Below are 21,125 nucleotides of genomic sequence, written 5' to 3' on the forward strand. Positions count from 1 at the left end.
CGAAGTTCTGTCCTGTGTTTCTCTTTTACTATTTTCACTCGCATCTTCGTTCTCTTTACTTATTTTTCTAATCCCCTTGCCCCTACCCTGGTAAGTAGTGTACTTGTCAAAGCTGGTCTCCGATAGAGGCTAGCCTGGTCTACAGGGCAAATTCCAGGACAGCCAGGGCTACACAATGAAACCCAGGCTTGAAAAAAACAAAACAAGCAAACCAAAGAATGATACTGAGCTGGGCAGTAGTGGCGCACACCTTTAATCCCAGCACTCGGGAGGCAGAGGCAGGCGGATCTCTGAGTTCGAGGCCAGCCTGGTCTACAAGAGCTAGTTCCAGGACAGGCTCTAGAAACTACAGGGAAACCCTGTCTCGAAAAAAAAAAAAAAAAAAAAAAAAAAAAAAAAAAAAAAAAAAAAAAGAATAATACTGAATAGCCAGAGAGCATATACTTCTTTCCTCTCTCAACTTAAAACAGATACTGCAAAGTGTAGCCCTCTGCCTGATGGAGGAGGAGGTTGCTAGGCAAACCTGGGGAGCATGCCTGCTGTCCCATTCCAACTAGAAAGAACAACACTGCATGCAAATTACCTTGTTATTTTATTAGAAGCATATTTACATTTTTTTGTTTGCAGAGAACAGTTTACAAAAATTTTACATGATGGTTGGAAATGACATACACATTACATCTATCCTTCATGAGGAGAAATATAAGTTAGTTACATTTACTCGGCTGGAGACATCTCTGCCTGTCCCTATACAGAGAACATTAGCACGGGGCATGAGGAATACTGCATGGGCCTTGTCGGCAGCAGGCACTGCACATACGCTAAATGATGAGGCTGGGAGACTAGGCTAGACCCCACTCAAAAAGGCACAGCAGAGCAACCAGGGATCAGGTGGCACTAAGCATGGAAGCAACAACCGCACAAAGGACCAGGAGGATAGTATGAATTATAAGTCAGGAAATGATCAAAGACTTTACCTGAACCACAAAACTGGAATTTTGCCTAACAGAGCCACTGTCAAGTCCTCTGGACGCCATAAAAAAAAGAAAAAAGAAAAAAAAAAAGCAGATTGTAAACAATGACAGAAGCAGCCCTGCCCACTTCCATCTCTGGGTCCTGCAGGTGTGCGTAGTTTGTTTCTCAGTCACCGTGCACCAGAGAGAACAGGGTCAACTGTTCCTCACGACTCCCCAGTGTGAGACCCGAAGGCAAGCTGATGCTCGCTACCCTGAGAACTATCGCCTTCCTGGACTCTGTGAGTTTCTTTACTGCATACGAGATCGGGGAGCTCTAAGACCTGTTTTCCTATCTTTCTAGCCCAGTCCCTCCTAGGCACCCAGTTAGCATCCGGGGAAACTTTCCAGGGAATTGCCTCAGCATCAGGCGGCTGATGGAGAAATCCTGCTGAGGTCTAAGCCCCTCACCAGCCTCAGCTGCCCAAGTCCCCAGCAGCAGCAGCAGCATTGGGAAGTGGCTTTTTAAAGAGTGTCTTCCTGAGGCAGCCAGCCAGTTACATCTGCTTTAATGGAGCACAGAGGCATCAGAGTCAAGAAAAGTTTGTTTTATCAGTGAACACAGGCTGGGTGGGACAGCTGTTCTTCTAGGTTGCGACACATGGTGACCTGTGGGGCTCAGCATCTCAGAAGGCCACCTGAGCCACCCCCAAGGACCAGAACCACAGAGGCTCAGTATCTTTGCTACTTCATGTTCCTGGGAGCGGGAAGAATGAAGTCCAAGGGCTCACGAGGCTTAGCTGAAATGTATGGTAGGACGGGACCAGGGTGAAGGCTGAGAGCCTTCCCAGGGTACCTGTAGAAAAGCGGGCGAGGGTGAGGTTGGCATGTGCCAGGCAGCAGAAGTTGGCTGTGGAGAGGCATTTACTCCCGAACACAGGATCCTGGGTGCAGCCAAATGAGTTGCAAGCTGGCAGTACAGCCTGTGCCTTCTCTGGGCCCTGGTGCCAGCACGCAGCATGGCCCCACCAGCTGCTCCACCTGCCATGCTAGGCGGCCCAGGATCAGGCTCAGGAGGCGGCAAGCAGGTTCCATAGGAGGCCAGGGCAGAGGCAGTCAGGGTGGTGTCAGGAGGCCAAGTCGCACACAAGTGTACATGTGTGTACGTATGTACATGTTTGTTTGTGTGTGTGTGTGTGTGTGTGTGTGTGTGTGTGTGTGGTGTGTATGCCCAGCAGGGTGAACATTTCTGGCCTCCCTTCCTCTATTCCCGACCCCCACATACACAGTGCCTGGCATCAGGCACCAAGTAAGCTGGCTGTAGCAGTAGAATGAGGACACCCCTGAAAGCTGGCTGCTAGGGACTGAAATGGCTGTTAGGGATGCTTTTGGACACTGTGAGGAACTGCCGGGAGGTGGGGGGGACTCAAGGATTACAATAAGGGTGAGTTCACGGTGATGTCATTGGTAGTACTTGTGCTCACAAACAGTAGAGCTGGTGTTTTGGCAAACAGGAGGGGGCACACCCATCACGCCTGCTCCCTGACCACAAGAGCCCAAATCACTTCCAGGTGATGGGAATGTGAGTCTCCAAAAGTCATCCACCAGAAGCTCCAGGGCGGCTCTGTGGACAACTGGGGCACTGCAGGCTGAGGGGCTGGTTCGAGCAGGCACAGAAGCAAAAGAGGTCCTGAGTGACTTATTCATAGAGGCTTGGAGGCCCCAGCGGTCATGCTGCCACATCGCCCACCACAGCCCAGAGATGGGGGTGTTAGGAAGAGTCCCCAGAGCTGTAGGGGAAGAACTTGCTGGCTCTATTTGGTGTGGTGGGTCCGGATTCCGCCTCCTCGCTTAGTTTGAAGAACATTTCCTGTTCCCGCTTCTTCTGGTTCAAATCCTCTTCTAGGGCCTGGGGAAGAGAGGGCAGATGGTACTCAGTGGGATGCCAATCGTTCCAATGGTAAACAGCACGACCTTCTCTGGGCAGCTCCCACCCAGGCACCAGGGATGGGCAGAAGGTCTCTCCCTTCCTCTCCCTGAGGGGAGCACCCCCACTTCACCTCTTGCCAGGCACCTTGTGAGGAAATGTTTGTAAAGGCGTCAGGGACACAGACAGGACTCTCCTGGCAGGGAAGAGAGCCAGATGAATAAAGGAAAACCAGGGGAGAAGATCTAATAGCAACTAAGTCAGAGATGGCAGACTGAAGCCATATCCTTATCAGGGCACTGTGCTGGGAAGACGGGCACCTCTGCCCCTCTGGGGGCCTGATCCTAGAAATATCATGATTTTAGAAATCCTCAGGCCATGGGAGGCTGCTTTCCACACAGCACAGGAACGTCCTTTGGTTACGTGCTCATTTAACCCGACAAACCAGATCCCACCAGAAAAGACTTCCCAAAGATGCTGAGACACAGCGCCAGTTCAAAAAAAGGAAGTGAAAGAGGCGGTGGAGAACACGGACCATCAGACAACTTGTCAGAGGAGAAATTTGTCAGAGGAGAAAAATCTTTACTTAAAGGCTAGCAATTAAAAAAAAAAAACCTGAAAAAATCACTATATTGCCTCATTGTAATGTAATACGTTTGTAAACCGCGTAGCCCAGGGGTCCAGTGTGTGGCCCGCAGTGAAGGGGGTCACTAACAGTTCTCCTGCTGTGTAGGCACAGGATCATCTAGTAGATCACCCAGTTTCAAAGCCAGGAAGAGCTGAGCATGCCCACTCCAAATGGCCAGGATGGCCCCAAATCTGACAACTTTGAAAGTACTAGTTTGATGCTGCAGTGAAAAATCCACCTCTGACCTCACAGGGCAGGTGGCGATCAAAACGTGGGTCTGCCAAGAATTCCTTCTGGCACTGGGCAGTGGTGGCGCACGCCTTTAATCCCAGCACTCCGGATGTAGAGACAGGAGGATCTCTGAGTTCGAGGCCAGCCTGATCTACAGAGTGAATTCCAGGACAGGCTCCAAAGCTACAGAGAAACCCTGTCTCAAAAAAACAAAAACCAAACCAAAACACACACACACACACACCACACACACACACAAAACCCTTCTAGCTGTGTGCAGGGATCTGGGAGACACAGCTGAGTTTCTCTAGACCAGGTGTTAAGGTGTGAGCGTGGAATGTCAACAGAGACTTCTGTGCTTGAACGCTCAAGCCCCAGGCAGGTGGGGTGGCTGGTGAAGCCAGGGTCACGGGTGTGTGTGTGGAGGGAGGGTTGAGGGGTATAGTTCTGCTTCCTGCCATCTGCCTCTGATATGACCAGTGCCTCAACCTCCAGTGTAGCCAAAATAAACCTTCTGTCTGGTGTTCCACCACAAGACGAGAGAAGTAACTAAGGGGTCTAGTTCCCCAGACGTCTCATTATACATATGCAAATATCCCAACCTTGGAGACGGATCTGAAACCCCAAACCAAGCATCTGCTGGAGGGACTGAAGCCTGCAGCTCAAGCCTCGCCTCCTGCACACCACAAGCATTCCAAGGCAAAGCCTTCGAAGGCCACAGGCAGCGGCGCGTCTCCTGCTGTGCTCCAGATGGTAAACATTTAAACAAATTTTTTTTGAGAATGTCACACACGAATACTGTATTTACCTCATTTCTTCCAACTCCCCCACGTGTCCCCCACTACTTCCTCTCTAATCCGTGACCTCTTCTTCTTTGGTTACCGTTATTAAGTCTATACATGTATATATGCATATATCCATATGTATATATGCATACAGCCTGCCGAGTTCATTTTCTGCTGCTCATTTGTATATGTGTTAGAAATGATTGCTTGGGATTGGCTAACTTCTCGGGGGCTGAACCCTGGAGAAGACTGGTGCTTCTCTCGGCAGCCATTTAACTGCCTCTAACTCTTCATCTAGAGTGAGGCCATGGGAGACTTCCCACACCCATGCTGGACTGCCAACCTATATTGTCATTGTGCGGGCTGTGTTTAAGTGATAGTGTTGAGCTCTCATGGGGGCAGTTTCCCTGTCTATATGGGACATGCTCTGCTTCTCAGACCAGAGTTTCTGCTACAAGGCAAAATCAGCCATGCAGAAGGCAAACGAACGGGTTGCTTTCTAATCAAACTTCTTTACAAACGGGTAGCCGGGCAGACTTAGCCCACAGGCAGCAGTTTGCTAATACTAGCTTCTATAGACACATTTTAGAATGCAGATAATAGCTCTGCATTTTACAGTCTAAAGAGGCAAACTGAGGAAGGAGAGCCGACGACTCAGAGGCTCCACTCTGTCCTCACAGTGACCCCAGCAAATCAGGAAGTCTGGCTCACTTGGAAGGAAGTCATCCGAATTCTTCTAAAAATACTCCGCAGGGCACGAACTAAGGGGAGGACAGTGCTCAAGGCTGTGGACCACAAAGCAAAGGCACAAAGGACCATCACCCCTGGGCCACTGTGCCAGCAGCCACTCAGGCAGCTGTGACAGAATCCTGCCCTTAGGCAGTGCCACAGGCAGAGTGCAGGGCCAGCTCACCAAGCACATGCCTGCAGTGCTTCCAGGAGCCCAAGTGACTACCTCAGGTCATGGCAGCTGCTGGAGAGACGACTGCTCATTTTCAGGATGTGCCCAGAAATGGATGCCTAGAGCTGGACAGGCAGATGTACGTTCATTCTGTGATGCAGAGCCAGCGGGAACACTGTGTACCTGTGGGCTTAGCGTCACAAGTCCCAGCAGGCCACAGCCTGTCTCCAGTCCAAGTACACAGTGGCTAAAAAAAAAAAACCCTCAGGACATCAGGCCAAATGGGGCACAAGGTCAAGGGTAGTTTAAGGTGGCTATGCTGCTTTGATACATGCTGTGGGCGAATGACCGCTAAATGGTCCTACGATCTCATCTCTCCCATGATCGCACTGAGGCCCGCAATGACTGTGCTAGTCACTTGTCATTTTTGCAACAAAATACCCGTCAAAGGCAAGTAAAGGAAGAAACTGTCTCTTTTGGTTCACATCTGAGGGTCCAGCCCATCATGGGGAGGTAAGATGGCAGGAGCAGGGGGCACCTGGTCACACTGCTCAGGCCCTGCAGTGAGGAGTCTGTCAAAACATCAATGAGCTAGGATGGGTTCCTTCTCTACAGCTAAGGGTCCAGTCCAGCCTGCGAGATCCTGGAGATGCCCGGGAGAGACCCCCAACTTTGGAACCCTGTTACTATAGAGTTTGATAAAAAGTGTGACTTAAGTCGCTAAGTCTATGGCTGTTTGCTTTGGTGCAGGGGATGAACACAGCATCGCATGTGCTAGGCAGGTGCTCTCCCTCGAGCTGCACACTAGCCCAAGCACACCGATTTAAACATCAGGAAACCAATCCAGAAAGTAAACTAGCTAGTGCTGGCCTTTGATCTCATGGAGAGACTTCTGGGGGAAACTCCCCACAAACAGGGCCTCCAGCCTGGCAGTGCGACTGACTGCTGCTCATGACAGGTCTTCTGCTTCCACGGGGCAGGGGTCCTCTGCCCCAGGGGTATATGGACCAGTGCACAAGGAGGCTGCTATCCCAGGGTACAGAGGGCTACCAGTGTTCAGCACAACAGGTAGGTGGGTCCTGTCTCTCAGGGACAGACCAATTTTAAGGATGCCACAAAGCAAGGATCCAAAAATAGGGAGGCTTCAGATGTCCTAGGCAGGTACCTATGGTATGGCACCCACCAGCCCAATTCGGTACCTTCTTGCGCGGCCGCAGCTTGTCCCGCCATTCCTTCAGGCTCTGGTTATGGCTCTCATCCAGGGCCTTCAACTTCTGGGTTTCATGTTCTACCAACAGGTGACACTTTTCATTCTGGAACAGGCAGTAAAAGGGTGAAAGTGGGGAGGGTAGAACCCCGGGGAACCTGACCCCCTGCGCCCTCGAGGGCACCGCAACTCCCACAGGCTTATGATGCCTTAGCCATTATCCACGACTCTTCACGTGGTAAAACAGCTGCAACAAGCAATGCCTAGAGGACTATTCCAGAACACAAATGGTAACAGTTTTGAGTGGGTAAATTTGTAGAAAATTTGTGACTTTCTTTTGCGTGTGTGTGACGTGGGAAGTGATGTATGCTGTGAATATGTTGTATTGTCATCGGTTAATAAAGAAGCTGATTTCGGTCAATGGCTTAACAGAGTAAAACCAGGCTGAAAGAGAGAGAGAGAGTAGGCAGAGTCAGAGAGACGTCATGTAGCCACCCACAGGAGACAGATGTGCTGGAACCTTGGCAGCACGCCACAAGCCTCATGATAAAACATAAACACTAAATAATGGAAATGGGTTAATTGTAAGATATAAGAGTTAGCCAGAAATATGCTTAAGCTATTGGCCAAACAGTATTGCAAATAATGCAGTTTCTTTTTTCTTTCTTTCTTTTTTCTTTTCTTTTTCTTTTTCCTTTTTGAGACAGGGTTTCTCTGTAGCTTTGGAGCCTATCCTGGAACTAGCTCTTGTAGACCAGGCTGGCCTCAAACTCACAAAGATTCACCTGCCTCTGCCTCCCGAGTGTGATGGAGGAGTGTCTATGTGTTACTTTTATTTATTAATAAAGAAACTGCCTTGGCCCTTTAAGAGAACAGAAAATTAGGTAGGCGGAGTAAACAGAACAGAACTGTGGGAGAAAGGAAGCAGAGTGAGGAGACGCTTCAGGCAGTTGCCATAGTGAGTTGTCATGCCTCTCCTCTCCATGATGGACACAGGTTAAGATCTCTCCTGGTAAGCCACCCCTCGTGGTGCTATGTAGATTACTAAATATGGGTTAAAACAAGATGTGAGAATTAGCCAATAAGAGGCTAAAACTAATGGGCCAGGCGGTATTTAAAAGAATACAGTTTCTGTGTAATTATTTTGGGTAAAGCTAGCTGGGTGGTGGGACACAGCCCCGCTGTTCCTTCTACACGAGTGCTGGGATTAAAGGCGTGCACCACCACTGCCCAGCTAAATCATAAGTTTCTAAATGATTATTTCAAGTCAGAGCAGTGGGGAATAAACAAGAAGCCTCTGATTACGTGTGTGTGTGTGTGTGTGTGTGTGTGTGTGTGTGTGTGTGATGTGTGCATGTGCAGGCATGCAGGCCATGGTGGACCTGTGGAGTCACTTCTCACTTCTCCTCTTTGCATGGCTCTGGGGGTCAAACTGAGACTGTTAGGCCTGTGCGCAAGTGCTCTGGTCACTGAGCCGTCCCGCCTACCCTTCTGTGGATTTCTTCTGACATTGTTTAAGTTGTCTGTTTTTTGCAGCCTGTCCTAGAACTCACTCTGTAGACCAGGCTGGCCTTGAACTCACAGAGATCACCTGCCTATACCTCCTGAGTGCTGGGATTAAAGGCACACACCACCACCACCCAGCTGTCATCTATGTTTTTTAAAAAAGTTTTGGGCTAGTGAGGTGACTCAGTGGACAAAGCACCGTCAACTTGGAGACCTGAGTTTGGTCCCCAGAACTCACTCTGGAAGGATGACAGAACTGGCTCCCAAAAGTCCTCTGAACTGCACATGTGTGCCAGGGCGTGCCCAAACTCACACATACACATATGCATAAAATAAGTAAATAAATAAACTGCAGCCTGCAACTCCTGGTCTGAAGCCACCCTCCTGCTGACACTTTTCAAATGGCAGGACTGGGGGTGTGTGCTGCTGCAGGTGCGTGCCACTGCAGGTGCGTGCCACTGCAGGTGCATGCCACTGCAGGTGCGTGCCACTACAGGTGCATGCCACCTCAGGTGTGTGCCACTGTATCTAGCTACAATATTTTTTATGGCAACCCAAGCAGGCTAAATCTGTGTGTATAATTATTTACCTACAGAAATTATATGTATAATTGTGCATTTGTCTAGTTATATATTGCATGACATATGTAACTAATATATATCTCTTGCCTTGTGTCATTTTCTGAGGAGAGATCCCAGGCAAAGAACAAGGCTGAGGCTAGCCCCATCTCCACAGCATGCTCTGAGGTGAGTCATCTGCTTAATAAATTTTACCTGAAATCTATCTGGTAGACAGGAGTGAGGTCCCCACTGGCTCCCTGCAGGGACTCAGACTAAGGAAGGACAAGGTCTTTATCCCCACACAAGGGCCCTTCAGGTTGGGGCAGAAGAGACCCTCAGAAGGGTTTTATTTTGAGCCTCAAGCTAAAGCTTCTGGGAGTTTACAGAGTGGTCTAATAAGGAACACTTGGAGCAGCACTGTGTTGCTGTGACTGACTGTGTGAGGTGTGTCGATTTATGTGGGTCTCTCAGTCAATGTTCACAGAATGCCTTGAGAGAGGAACGCAAGTACTTGACTAATGCCCACACAGAAGAGTCCCTGCCTGGAAACCTCCAATGTTGGCCATATCTTGGGAGTCTCCCTGCCTCTCCACAAATTTCCACCTGGGCCCAATGGCCTGAGCCACTTCCTGAAGGCCATAGAGGATGGAGTCAGGGACTCATCTGTCAAGAACAACAATGCCTGGCTCAGCCACAAGGGGGCCCCAAGTACCAGATCCTGGACTGGGCCTTCAGATGTTCTGCTGTCGAAGTCCAGAATGGGTGTTAGGTCTGCCAAGTTCTGATGGACAAACATCTGCTAGATGATATCCCTGACACCTGGGGCCAAACACCAGGGGCACCCAAAGCCAGGATTCCCACACAAGCAAAGGAACCAATGGCAGCTCAGGTCCCCGGAGTGTGAGGCACTTTCAGTTCTGTCACCCGAAGTCTACCCACCAATCCTGCCACACAGGAGTCATCGCCTCCACCCTACGCTATTTTAGAGGAGGTGTGGCCTCTGAGCACTGACTGCCTTGGGGAAGCTGAGGCACAGGGCTGATCACCTGCAGCTGCTGCAGCTCGTTCATGTTGCTGTCGCACTGGGCCACCATGTCCCGCATCTGGTTCTCGTGTTTCTGCTGCTGCTGCAGCCTCTCTGCCTTTTGCCTCTTCTCCTCCTGCTGGGAGAACTGCAGAGAGAGGAGGGAACTGTGGGTGCTCGCCCCGGCGGGCTGGGTGGGGGCTTCGCCAGCCTCTACCTGAGTCACTGAGGACCCTCCCAGGGACTGGGCAGCAACGCTCAGAGCCCAGCCTACCTCAGGCTATGCTCACACTACTGAAACTCCTGTCCCGAGTGGACACCCAGCCTCTGTCCCCACACTGATAGGGACCTGACAAGGTGAGGTGACATATGCTAGGACAGTATACACAGAAATCACAGGGGCCTACGTCACACAGAAGACGTAAAAGGAGGGTCTTGGGTGAGAACAGAGAACACCATGAACATAAAATCATGGGATCGAGACTAGAGAGATGGCTCAGTGGTTAAGAGCATTGGCTGTTCTTCCAGAGGACCCAGGTTCAATTCCCAGCACCCACGTGGCAGCTCACAACTGTTTGTAACTCCAGTTCCAGGGAATTTGACACCCTCACAGACATGCGTGCAAAACACCAAGGCACATAAGATAAAAATAAATATTTTTTAAAAAGTGTGGAATCATGAAAGGCACCCATACATGACAAGTGTCAAATGCGGATCTGTCTGTCCACCAGGGGAGGAGTCTCCTGGGCTACTGAAGCTCCCAGGCCCTGACTGACTTACACGGTCCCTCCCAGGACCCTGTCCTTCCATGGCCTTACCAGGTCCCTCCGTGACCATTCCCCGCAGCCTACCGGGTGCAGCCCCTACCTGCTTGATCTTCTCGCGCTGCTCGGAGGCACTGCCCCCGCCATTGATGTGCAGGCTCTTCTTGTACATGGCCATGCGTGTCTTGCCATCACTCCTCTGGATCTTGGGGAGCCGCGCCTTCTCCTGCTGCTGTCTAATTTTCAGCTGCTCCATCATACGCTGGTTGTAGCGCTGCATCTGCTCCCGTTCCTGGAGGGACACCAGGCAGAGGTCAGGGGAGCGCTAGGCACAGAGGGTGCTTCAGAGCCAAAGGTCAGCTCAACACAGGAGCCAGGGCGTCAGAAGAGCACGGCTGTTAGTTCATGTCTACGGTTCAACGTTATCTGTTCTTTAACAGTCTTCCTTTTTACATTTACTTATTTTATTGGGCGGGAGCGGGTTAAGCATGAGCACGACCCTCAGAAGACAAGTTTTTCTGCTATGAAGGTTCTGGGACTTGAACTCAGGTCATCAGGCTTGGTGGCAAACTCCCTTATCCACAAAGTCATTTCACCAGCCATGGTTTTTCTGTTGTTGCTGCTGTTTTTCTTTTAACATTACAGCGTCCCCAACTACTGATGGTTTGACCCACAGTTTTCAGACTTCACAATGGCATAAAAACAGTGTGACTCAGCTAAGCCCAATTTTGAATTTTCCTGGGCGAACAAAATCTAGTTCAATATTCTGGATACTGGGCAGCGGCAGCGAGCCACAGCTCTGGTTGCTCACATGTCCCTGACGGGACATACCCTACATTGGGCTGCCTCAGAGCCGGGCTAAGCTAGGCAGCCCGGAGGTCAGGCAGCCGAGGGACATTTGTATTGCTATCTTCAACTGAGGATGGGTATTGGGGATAGAAACCCTCTACAAGTCAATAAGCATCACCCTCTCTGTTCTTTCTCTTTTTGGGGGGTGGGGGTGGTGCAGTTTCAAGCAGCCCTCTGGTTTTGAACTGACAGAGCCCAGCACTGAGGCGTTGGGGTGAGCAGAGGAGCCTTCTGCATCCTCTGCGGCCCCCACACGACTTCCTTGATTTCTGCCCCTCAAGCAGGGCACCCAGGAGATGGTCACAGCAGCCCCTCCAGGGTGCCGGGTGCTGTCATGGAGCTGCCCCACATCCCACCCTGGGCCTCACCTTCTCGTGCTTGCGCAGCAGGTCATGCCGCTGCAGGAAGTACTGGTCCTTAAGCTGCTGCTTCACCAGCTGATGCCGCTCCTGCAACTGGTGCTCCTCCATCTCCCACAGGGCTGCCTCACGCTCTGCGGAGGACACGCCACCCACACGGTAAGGAGTGGACGGGGCCAGAGACCAGACAGATCTCCCGCCCCCTCCCTACCCTGTCAGGATCCTGCTGGGACTGATAACCAACCCGGTGCTGGGCTCAGAGGAATGAGTACCTAGGCTACCTCATTAAACCACACTGGCTGATCTGAGTGGAGCGGAGGAAACTAAGAGATGACGAGCCCCTGCAGCCTGGGAGCAGCTGGAGCTGGGATGGGGACAGAGGCCCCAGCTTCCTCCTCTACCAAATGGCACAAGCATATACTGAAGAGGAAATGTTCTTCACAGGCACTGTTAAGGAAAATCTACATTAACGCCCCTTCTTTTTCCACTGGGCAAACAAGAAGGGCTCTGATAGGGAACCTGTGGGGAGAACATCCTGTGAGTAAGCAGATCCTCAGAGGGCACTGATCTGCTGGGTCCTTGACTTTCTGTTGCTTCTAAGCCATTAGGGCTTGGAATTCACTTAGAGTAGCGTCAACAGATCAAGACACATAGGAACTCTCCCCAGGGCGGTTCCCTCACTATACGTTAGGCTCATAGTGGGAGCTATCTTATAGGGGAGGGCAGCATGAGGTCAGGGGTGAAAACTGACTAGCACACACAGGGGCAAGCGGTGGTCACACAAGCTGCTGCTTCCGTGTGCTGTGGTAACGGCTATCCTTGCCTCCTTCCTGACTTCCCAGGGGCCAGGGGCAGGAGGGTTGCCTCTACTTCCATCATCCTGAGTGACTCTGGGCCCCACCTCGGAGGAGCTCCTGCTTCTTGCTGAGGCACTCTCGTTCTTTGTCACAGATCTCATGCCTGTTTTCTATGGTGAGCTTCTTCATGGCCAGCTCCAGGTCTTCCTTCTGCTTGGCTACAAAGTCTCTGTCCTGAGGGAAGGACAATGAGGCTTGGGTAACTTAGCACATGCACTAGCTTTCTCCCTCCCTCCCTCCCTCTCTCTCTGTGAAGATGAGGGCCTGTCTGCCTGCCTCTCTCACCAGCCTTGGTTTGTTTGTTTAAACTGTTTATTTCATGTGTTTGAGTGCTGACTGGCATGTGTGTGTATGTACCCCACGTGCCTGCGGAGGCCAGAAGAGGACCCCGAGTCTCCTGGAACTGGAGTTATGTGTCTTGTGTGCTGGGAACGTAACCCAGATCTCCCGCAAAAGCAGAAAATTCTCTCTGTTGGGTCATCTCTGCAGCCCCTAGCCCTGTGTCTAAAAAAGTTATCTGCTCATAATAATTGTGAGGGTGCGGGCTGGAGAGATGGCTCAGAGGTTAAGAGCACTGATTGTTCTTCCAGAGGTCCTGAGTTCAATTCTCAGCAACCACATGGTGGCTCACAACCATCTATGATGAGATCTGGCGCCCTCTTCTGGCCTGCAGGCAAACATGCACTGTATACATAAGAAATAAATAAAATCTTTATACAAATATTATTGCATGATGCAGTGTGTTGTTTCAGGACATGTGTGCCTGTGTACTGAGGAGTTTGGGGGAATTTGTATGTCCAACACCTCTGATATTTATCATTTCCTTGTGTAAAACATTGAAGACCCTCTTCTTGCTGTATGGAAAATACATTACTATTGGGTAGGGTCATCCTTTTCTGTGCTACTACTGAACACAAAAGCCCATTTCTTCATCTGATTAGAGACAGGGTGTGAGGGACACTGAAAAGACTGGAAATATGGAGTCAGGTCATGTACTAGACTCTGCCCCACTGCCCTCAACTCTGCAGCATCACCTTTCTGAGCTTTGATTCTTCTGCAAATGGAAAACCAAAGAGCTTCCATCCCAAGGTACCACAAACGCTTGACCAGATCATATGTCAAGCATCTGTGAACGTGGGCTACAACTGCTTGCACCCAGGGCTCAGGAGGCAGTATGTTCAAAGATCCCACAGTGGAGAAAACAGGTGCATTCCAGCAAGGGGTGAGAGACTGGACCAAGGGTAGGGTCAAGCTGGGAGGGGCCAGGAGGGCCAGGCAGCAGCAGGCACAGTGAGGAAGGCCTCAGCTCATGGACAAAGGAAGAAGGTTTTAAGCTGAGGGGAAAAAGGGTGAAAGGGTCAGATTCAGATTTCATATCGACAGTACCTGCTGGTGCAAGAGAAAGAAGCACAGGAAAGCAAGAGGAAGCAGGGAGGATAGCTGGGAGCTGGGAGCTGGGAGAGCTGTAACAATAGTGGGGATCCAGCAACATTGCCAGATACACGGGTCCAAAGATGGGAGAAATATGGACAGATGGATGGATGGATGAATGAGTGGGTGGGTGGAAATATGTATGTGTGTGTGTGGTGTATATCTGTGGTGTATGTTTAGTATGTATGTGCTATAGAGATTTGCATTGGTATGGTATTGGTTTACTGATACAAATTTAAGGTCAATTTTGTTATACTGTGTATATGTATTTCTGATCTTGATTAAGGTATTGTGTTTGTCCAGCACATTTAAAAATGTAATGTATAATTAAGAAATATAGGTTAATAGATAGTCATTCATGATAGTCAAGCTTGTAGTCATGTTAGTTAGGTTTTCTAGATGTAGAGATGTATTTCAGATGGATAGGCATTCTTCAAGCCTTTCAAAGACAATGCACCTCCTGTTTACTTAGGTAATATTATATTCTTCTGGAGTCTTTATTATAGTTTTCCTTAGTTATAATAAAAGATAAAGTAGATATAAATATTGTAACTGTAATTCTTGCTTGATAACTGTTTTATGTAATTTAACTATGTTAAAGTTAAAACCTTCCTTTTCATTTAAACAGAAAAAAGGAGGTGATGTGGGATTCCCCTCTGTATGCTGTGAATAGCATTGGTTAATAAAGGACTGCTCTGAGCCTATAGCAGAGCAGGGCAGAAAGAGTTAGGTGGGGAAAACTAAACTGAATGCTGAGAGAAAGAAGGTGGAGTCAGAGAGAAGTCATGCAGCCCTGTCAGAGACTTTAGCTGGTAAGCCACAGCCACGTGGCGATACACAGATTAATAGAAATGGGTTAAATTAATATGCATGAATTAGCCAATAAGAATCTACAGATAATGAGCCAAGCAGTGATTTAATTAATACAGTTTCTGTGTAATTATTTCGGGGCTAAGCGGTCAGGTACCAATTAGTGGCCTCCTTCTACATATATGTATGTTGCATGGTATGTGTTGGGACATGTGTGTGTTGTGTGTTTATATAGTGTATTACATGTGTGGGGAGCACATGTCATGTGTGCGTGCATATGTGTGTGTGTGTGTACCAAGCTTCAGGAGGTGATGGAGAAGTGGAGGGAAAGGATGGGTCAGGAACAACAAAAGTTCTGGCCCCAAAACAGGACAGGGACAAATTCCTCCTCAGGACACAATAACAGAGTTAGGTCTGGGAGATGAAGACTTTGATGTCCTTTAGACACCAAGTAGGCAGGTGACTGACCTTGGCTGACAGGTGATGTGACATATAAACAATTTGCATTACGTAAGGTAGGCAGGACTAAGGTGCAGGCTGCATTGGCCAGAGACGACAGGGCCCACTCTTGGGGTGTGAGGGCGATCAGGGAGGATCAAGAGGCCAATGAATGATGGGCTAGATTCAGGCATTCAAAACAGGAGGTGGATATTGAAGCAGCAGGCCTGGGCAAGTTAAGGGGGGCACGATTTGGGTCCCTGCTTCATGACTGTGGCTAAGTGACCAAGTCTGGGGACTCACGAGTAGCTGCTTCTTCTGTGAGTGTTCTTCCATCTTCTGCTTCATGCTCTCTTTCCGCTGCTGCCGGGGCAGTTTCTCAACCTCATTCTTCACCTGTAGCAGGCATGGCAGAGGTCACCTTACACCAGGGCCCTTCCTATTCCGGACCTTCTGCAGGCATGGCGGAGGTCACCTTACACCAGGGCCCTTCCTATTCCGGACCTTCTGCAGGCATGGCGGAGGTCACCTTACACCAGGGCCCTTCCTATTCCGGACCTTCTGCAGGCATGGCGGAGGTCACCTTACACCAGGGCCCTTCCTATTCCGGACCTTCTGCAGGCATGGCGGAGGTCACCTTACACCAGGGCCCTTCCGCAGGCATGGGAGAGGTCACCTTACACCAGGGCCCTTCCTATTCCGGAGCACTGTGAGTTTTGGTCACGTTTGACCCATGAAGTATCTATTGCACAGATACGCTGTCAATACCTAAGGTCTGTTTCTGCTTCTGTGAGAGGCTGTAGTCCCTAAGGTGCAGGTGGGAGACTCCTTCTAGCCTTACAGAGACTCTAGGCTGGCACAGGATCCAACACTGTCAATCTGATCAACACCATCAGTCTGAACAATATTGACAATCTGAACAACACTGTCAATCTGAAAATATTGTCAATCTGATCAACACCATCAATCTGAACAATATTGACAATCTGATCAACACTGTCAACCTGAACAGCACTGTCACGCAACACTACCCAGAACACAGAATGACGACCTTTTCAAGCATGCATGGAATATTTACTAACAGTTCTTTGTTGTTGTTGTTTGTTTGTTTGTTTTTTTAAGACAGGGTTTCTCTGTAGCTTTTGGAGCCTGTCCTGGAATGAGCTCTTATAGACCAGACTGGCCTCAAACTCACAGAGATCCGCCTGCCTCTGCCACCACCGCCCAGCCTTTACTAACAGTTCTAAACCATAAAAAGAATCTTAAACTTTTAAAAATTTCATAGCAAAATTGTAAGCAGCCCACGGGTCAATGAGGAAGTTGCAGAGTATAAGAAAAGTATTTTAGTCAGGCCGTGATGGTGCGCGCCTTTTATCCCAGCACTCAGGAGGCAGAGGCCAGCCTGGTCTACAAGAGCTAGTTCCAGGACAGGCTCCAAAGCTACAGAGAAACCCTATCTCAAAAAAAAAAAAAAACCAAAGAATTTGAACTGAATAAAAATAAAAATGCAGCCCATCAAAGTTTCTGAGATGAAGTTAGTGCATTGAGGAAAATTTTAAGCATTAATCCTCAGAAAAAGAAGAAAGTCTCCAGTCAATTATCTAAGCTTCCACAGTAATTTTACAGCAATAAAAGCAATTTAAATCTAAACCAAATACAAAAGCAGAAATCAATAACAATGAAAACAGAAAAACAACAGTAAAAATTAGGGCTGAGCAGTGGAGAGTGTTTGTCTTATATACACATGGGTCTAGGGTCCCACTCTTCAGAATCACAAAATTAAAAAGGAATTAAAGAAAGAATGAATATCAAAGAAACAAACTGCCTCCTTGAAGAGGTCAGTAGAATTGGTTAAGTCTTTTGCTCAGGTCAGTGGAGAGGAAGGAAGAACAGTGGAGGAAGGGGATGGGACGGTAGGGAAAAGGCGAGAAAGGGAAAGAGAGAATGGGAGAAGAGAGACATCACGAAGTCATGAACGGAGAGCATCAGTGTAGATCCTACAGGCCAAGGAGATGCTAAGAGCGAATTACCAACAGCAACCAGGTCCTGTAACAACAGACAAATGCCTGGAACGATAGAAAGTACCAAAGCTAATTCAAGAAGGAGTAGCTAGGGGGCTGGAGAGATGGCTCAGAGGTTAAGAGCACTGGCTGCTCTTCCAGAGGTCCTGAGTTCAATTCCCAGCAACCACATGGTGGCTCACAACCATCTGTACTGAGATCTGGCGCCCTCCTCTGGCGTGTGGGCATACATCGAGGCAGAATGTTGCATACATAAATAAATAAATCTTTTAAAAAAAAAGGAGTAGCTACCTTACATGGGCATCATAAGAAAACCACAGAACAATGTCCTTATTCACAAAGATTCAAAATTCCTTTATAAAATACTGGCAAATGGAATCTTGTAATATATAAAAAGAACAATAGATAATGACCAAATGAGGGTTTTTTGTTTTGTGTTTTTATAATTTATTTATTTGTTTTATGTATATGGATTTTTTTTTTTTTTGGTTTTTCAAGACAGGGTTTCTCTGCAGCTTTAGAGCCTGTCCTGGAGCTAGCTCTTGTAGACCAGGCTGGTCTCGAACTCACAGAGATCCGCCTGCCTCTGCCTCCAGAGTGCTGGGATTAAAGGCATGTGCCACCACCACCCGGCTGTATATGGATTTTTGTCTGCATGTATATCTGCACATGCCTAGCCATAAGAGGGTGGTGGATCCCTTGGGACTGAAGCTATGGATGGTTGTGAGCTGCCATGTGGGTGCTGGGAATTGAACTCACGACCTCTGGAAGAACAGCCCGTGCTCTTAACCTCTGAACCATCTCTCCAGACCGCTGCTTTGTTTTTGTTTTTTTCTTTGCTTGTTTGGTTTTGTTTGTTTGGCTGGTTTTTCGTTTTTCTTTTTCTTTTTCTTTCTTTTTTGATTATTTGAGACATGAGTTTCTCAGTAGCTATGGAACCAGTCCTGGAACTTGCTCTGTAGACTAGGCTGACCTGGAACTCACAGAGATCCTCCTGCCTCTGCCTCTCAAATGCTGGGATTAAAGGCATCTAGCACCACATCCAGTGGTTTAGCTTTTTTAAGACAGTATCTCACTATGTAACTCTGGCTTGGAACTTGCTTTGTAGACCAGGCTGGCCTCAAACTCACAAGAGATTCACCTTTCTCTGTCTCCTGAGTGCTGGGATTAAAGGTATGTGTCACCAAACCTGGGTATAACCAAATAGGTCTTATACAAAGAATTAAAGCTAGCTTAATATTTGAAAATCAAATAATTTGTTTCAACAAACTACAGAAGAAAAAAATTATATAATTATGTCAACTGAGTCATACGAAAAATTAAAATATTCAATAGTCCTTCATGATAAAAATCTACTCATAAACTCTTAGAGTTTCATTAGCTTGGCCTGAAACTCATCTATGAAAACAAAACAAAGTCAGGGGTGGGGCTGCAGGCCTTTAATGCAACACTCAGGAGGCAGAGGGATGGACAGGGGCCGGGGCAGGAAGAGCTCTGAGTTCAAGGCCAGCCTGTTCTAAGATGGCCAGAGTTATTTTGTAAAATCCTGTCTTAAAAAAATAATAACCAGAATCAAATCAATGCTGTTACTAACATCAGACTTAATGAGGAAATAATATTGTGTTCCTTCTGAGACTGGGAACAAGGAGAAAGGACATCTACTCTACTGTTTCTAGCCAACTTCCTGCTGGAATCTGAGCCAGTACGACATAACAATAAGAGGCGTATCAATTGGAAAGAAGAAATTAAACTGTTTCTGTCTATACAGAAAACCTCAAAGAATCTACCAAAGAAAAAAATACCAGGATAAGATAGTAAGGCTAGGGGTTTGGAGAGATGGCTCAGAGGTTAAGAGCACTGGCTGCTCTTCCAGAGGTCCTTCGTTCAATTCCCAGCAACCACATGAAGGCTCACAACCATCTATGAGATCTGGTGCCCTCTTCTGGCGGGCAGGCATACATGCAGACAGAACATTGTATACATAATAAATAAATAAATTAGTTTTAAAAAGATAGTAAGGCTAGATACAAGACCACTGCACATCAGCAATATACCTCCACACTTTAGTAGCTAAACCGATACCTTAATTTTTATTTTCCTTTATGTATATGGATGTTTTTCCTGCATATATATCTGTGTACCACATGTGTCTGGTGCCCACGAAGGCCAGAAAAAGGAACTGGGGTCCCTGAGAGCTGGAGTTACAGACAGTTGTGTGCTACCATGTGGGTTCTGGAACTGACCCTGTGTCAACCCAAGAAAATACAAGTGTATAAAATGCCTGTGGATAGAAGGCTCAGAGTTGCTCAGATGGCCCTTCCACCCAAACTAACCCAGTCTGAGTTGTGGCAGGCTTCTCTACAGTAACAGCTGATGCTGTGATGGGTGTGAAAGGTCAAAGGGGAGGAACTGCCAACTACAGGAGGATCCCAGACACTGGAGTGAACACTGGTGAGAGACAGAGGAACCTATATGACACACAGACCCAAAATGTACCACACCAGATCCACTTATATATGTTCTACTCCTTTTCCACAAAGGCAACTTAGTGGAGGAAGGTGAGCATTTTCAACATACAGCACTGGGGCAGACATCCCTAGCCAAACCCATTCACACCCCACCCAGACATCTCTAACCAAAACCATTCACACCTCATCTAGTCATTCCTAGCCAAACTCATTCACACCTCACCCAGTTATCCCTAACCCATTCACACCCAACCCAGATATCTCTAACCAAACCCATTCACACCTCATCCAGTCATCCCTAACCAAACCCATTCACAACCCACCCAGACATCTCTAGACAAACTAATTCACACGCCATCCAGACATCTCTAACCAAACCCATTCATACCCCATCCAGACATCTCTAACAAAACCAATTCACACTCCATCCAGACATGTGTAGCCAAACCCATTCACTCCATCCAGACATCTCTAAGCAAACCCATTCACACCCCATCCAGACATCCCTAGCCAAACCATTCATACCTCATCTAGACATCCCTAGTCAAACTGTTCACACCCCACCCAGAAATCCCTAGCCAAACCCATTCATACCTCATCCAGACATCTTTATCTAAACCTATTCACACCTCATCCAGATATCTCTAGCCAAACCCATTCACATTTCATCCTTTACAGAATTCAACTCAAAATGTTCTCACATAGAAACAGAAAACCAAACATGACAAATTGCTGAAAGACTGCATCCCATGGGGTTAGGGAAGGATTCCTTGGTTTCTTAGATAAGCCCCTAAAAGAATCACGCTGAAAGAAAACAAGACACTATAGGAGAACTATAAGACAAGGCATGGGAAGAAAAGAAATACAGCAAAACAATATCTCACAAAGTACTGGCACTCCAAATATAAAGAGAACTGTCAGATTTCACTAAAAAGGAACCAATCTCCCAGCTAAATAAAGGAGCAAGAGTTTTTTGAGCAGACACATCACCAAAAGTGACATACGGTGACAACGAAGCAAATGCAAAGATACATGTCACCAGTTGTCAGGGAAATGCAAACTCAAAGTCACAGTGAGATGCCACTCCACACCTGTCAGCGTGGCTAAAATAAAACAGTAAAGTTGCTAAGACCAAGTGTTGGGGAAAAGGAGCCACCAGACCACTCCTGTTGCTGTGGAGACAGGATGGACTCAGAGCGTCTGGAGGAGCATGGCAGCCTCGACGTGTGCTTACCATCTGACTCCCAAAGTCCACCAGCCTAGCCTGTCTCACCCTCTCTTCTAATTCCTAGGCTTTTATAAAATGCTTTCGGGTTTTGTTGGCTGAGTCTGGTCCCATGTTTTCTAGCCTCTCTGCTTTACATGGATTTCCCATCTGCAGCATGACTGACTCTGGGGACCTGAGA

The 21,125-nt window shown here is 48.1% G+C and overlaps 1 protein-coding gene across 1 annotated transcript in view; it reads right to left on the minus strand.

The window, feature by feature from the left end:
* Positions 1-575: 575 nt before the first annotated feature.
* Positions 576-21,125, minus strand: part of Stk10 (serine/threonine kinase 10) — a 99,751-nt gene continuing 79,201 nt past the window's right edge. The window contains 7 exon segments of the mRNA XM_038326235.2: positions 576-2,862; positions 6,625-6,738; positions 9,745-9,870; positions 10,590-10,778; positions 11,704-11,828; positions 12,596-12,725; positions 15,534-15,626. Coding sequence (XP_038182163.1) covers positions 2,725-2,862; positions 6,625-6,738; positions 9,745-9,870; positions 10,590-10,778; positions 11,704-11,828; positions 12,596-12,725; positions 15,534-15,626 — 915 coding nt within the window. The 3' untranslated portion in view covers positions 576-2,724.

The sequence above is a fragment of the Arvicola amphibius genome, chromosome 4 (genome assembly GCF_903992535.2).
Source record: "Arvicola amphibius chromosome 4, mArvAmp1.2, whole genome shotgun sequence".
Taxonomy (NCBI): Eukaryota; Metazoa; Chordata; class Mammalia; order Rodentia; family Cricetidae; genus Arvicola; species Arvicola amphibius.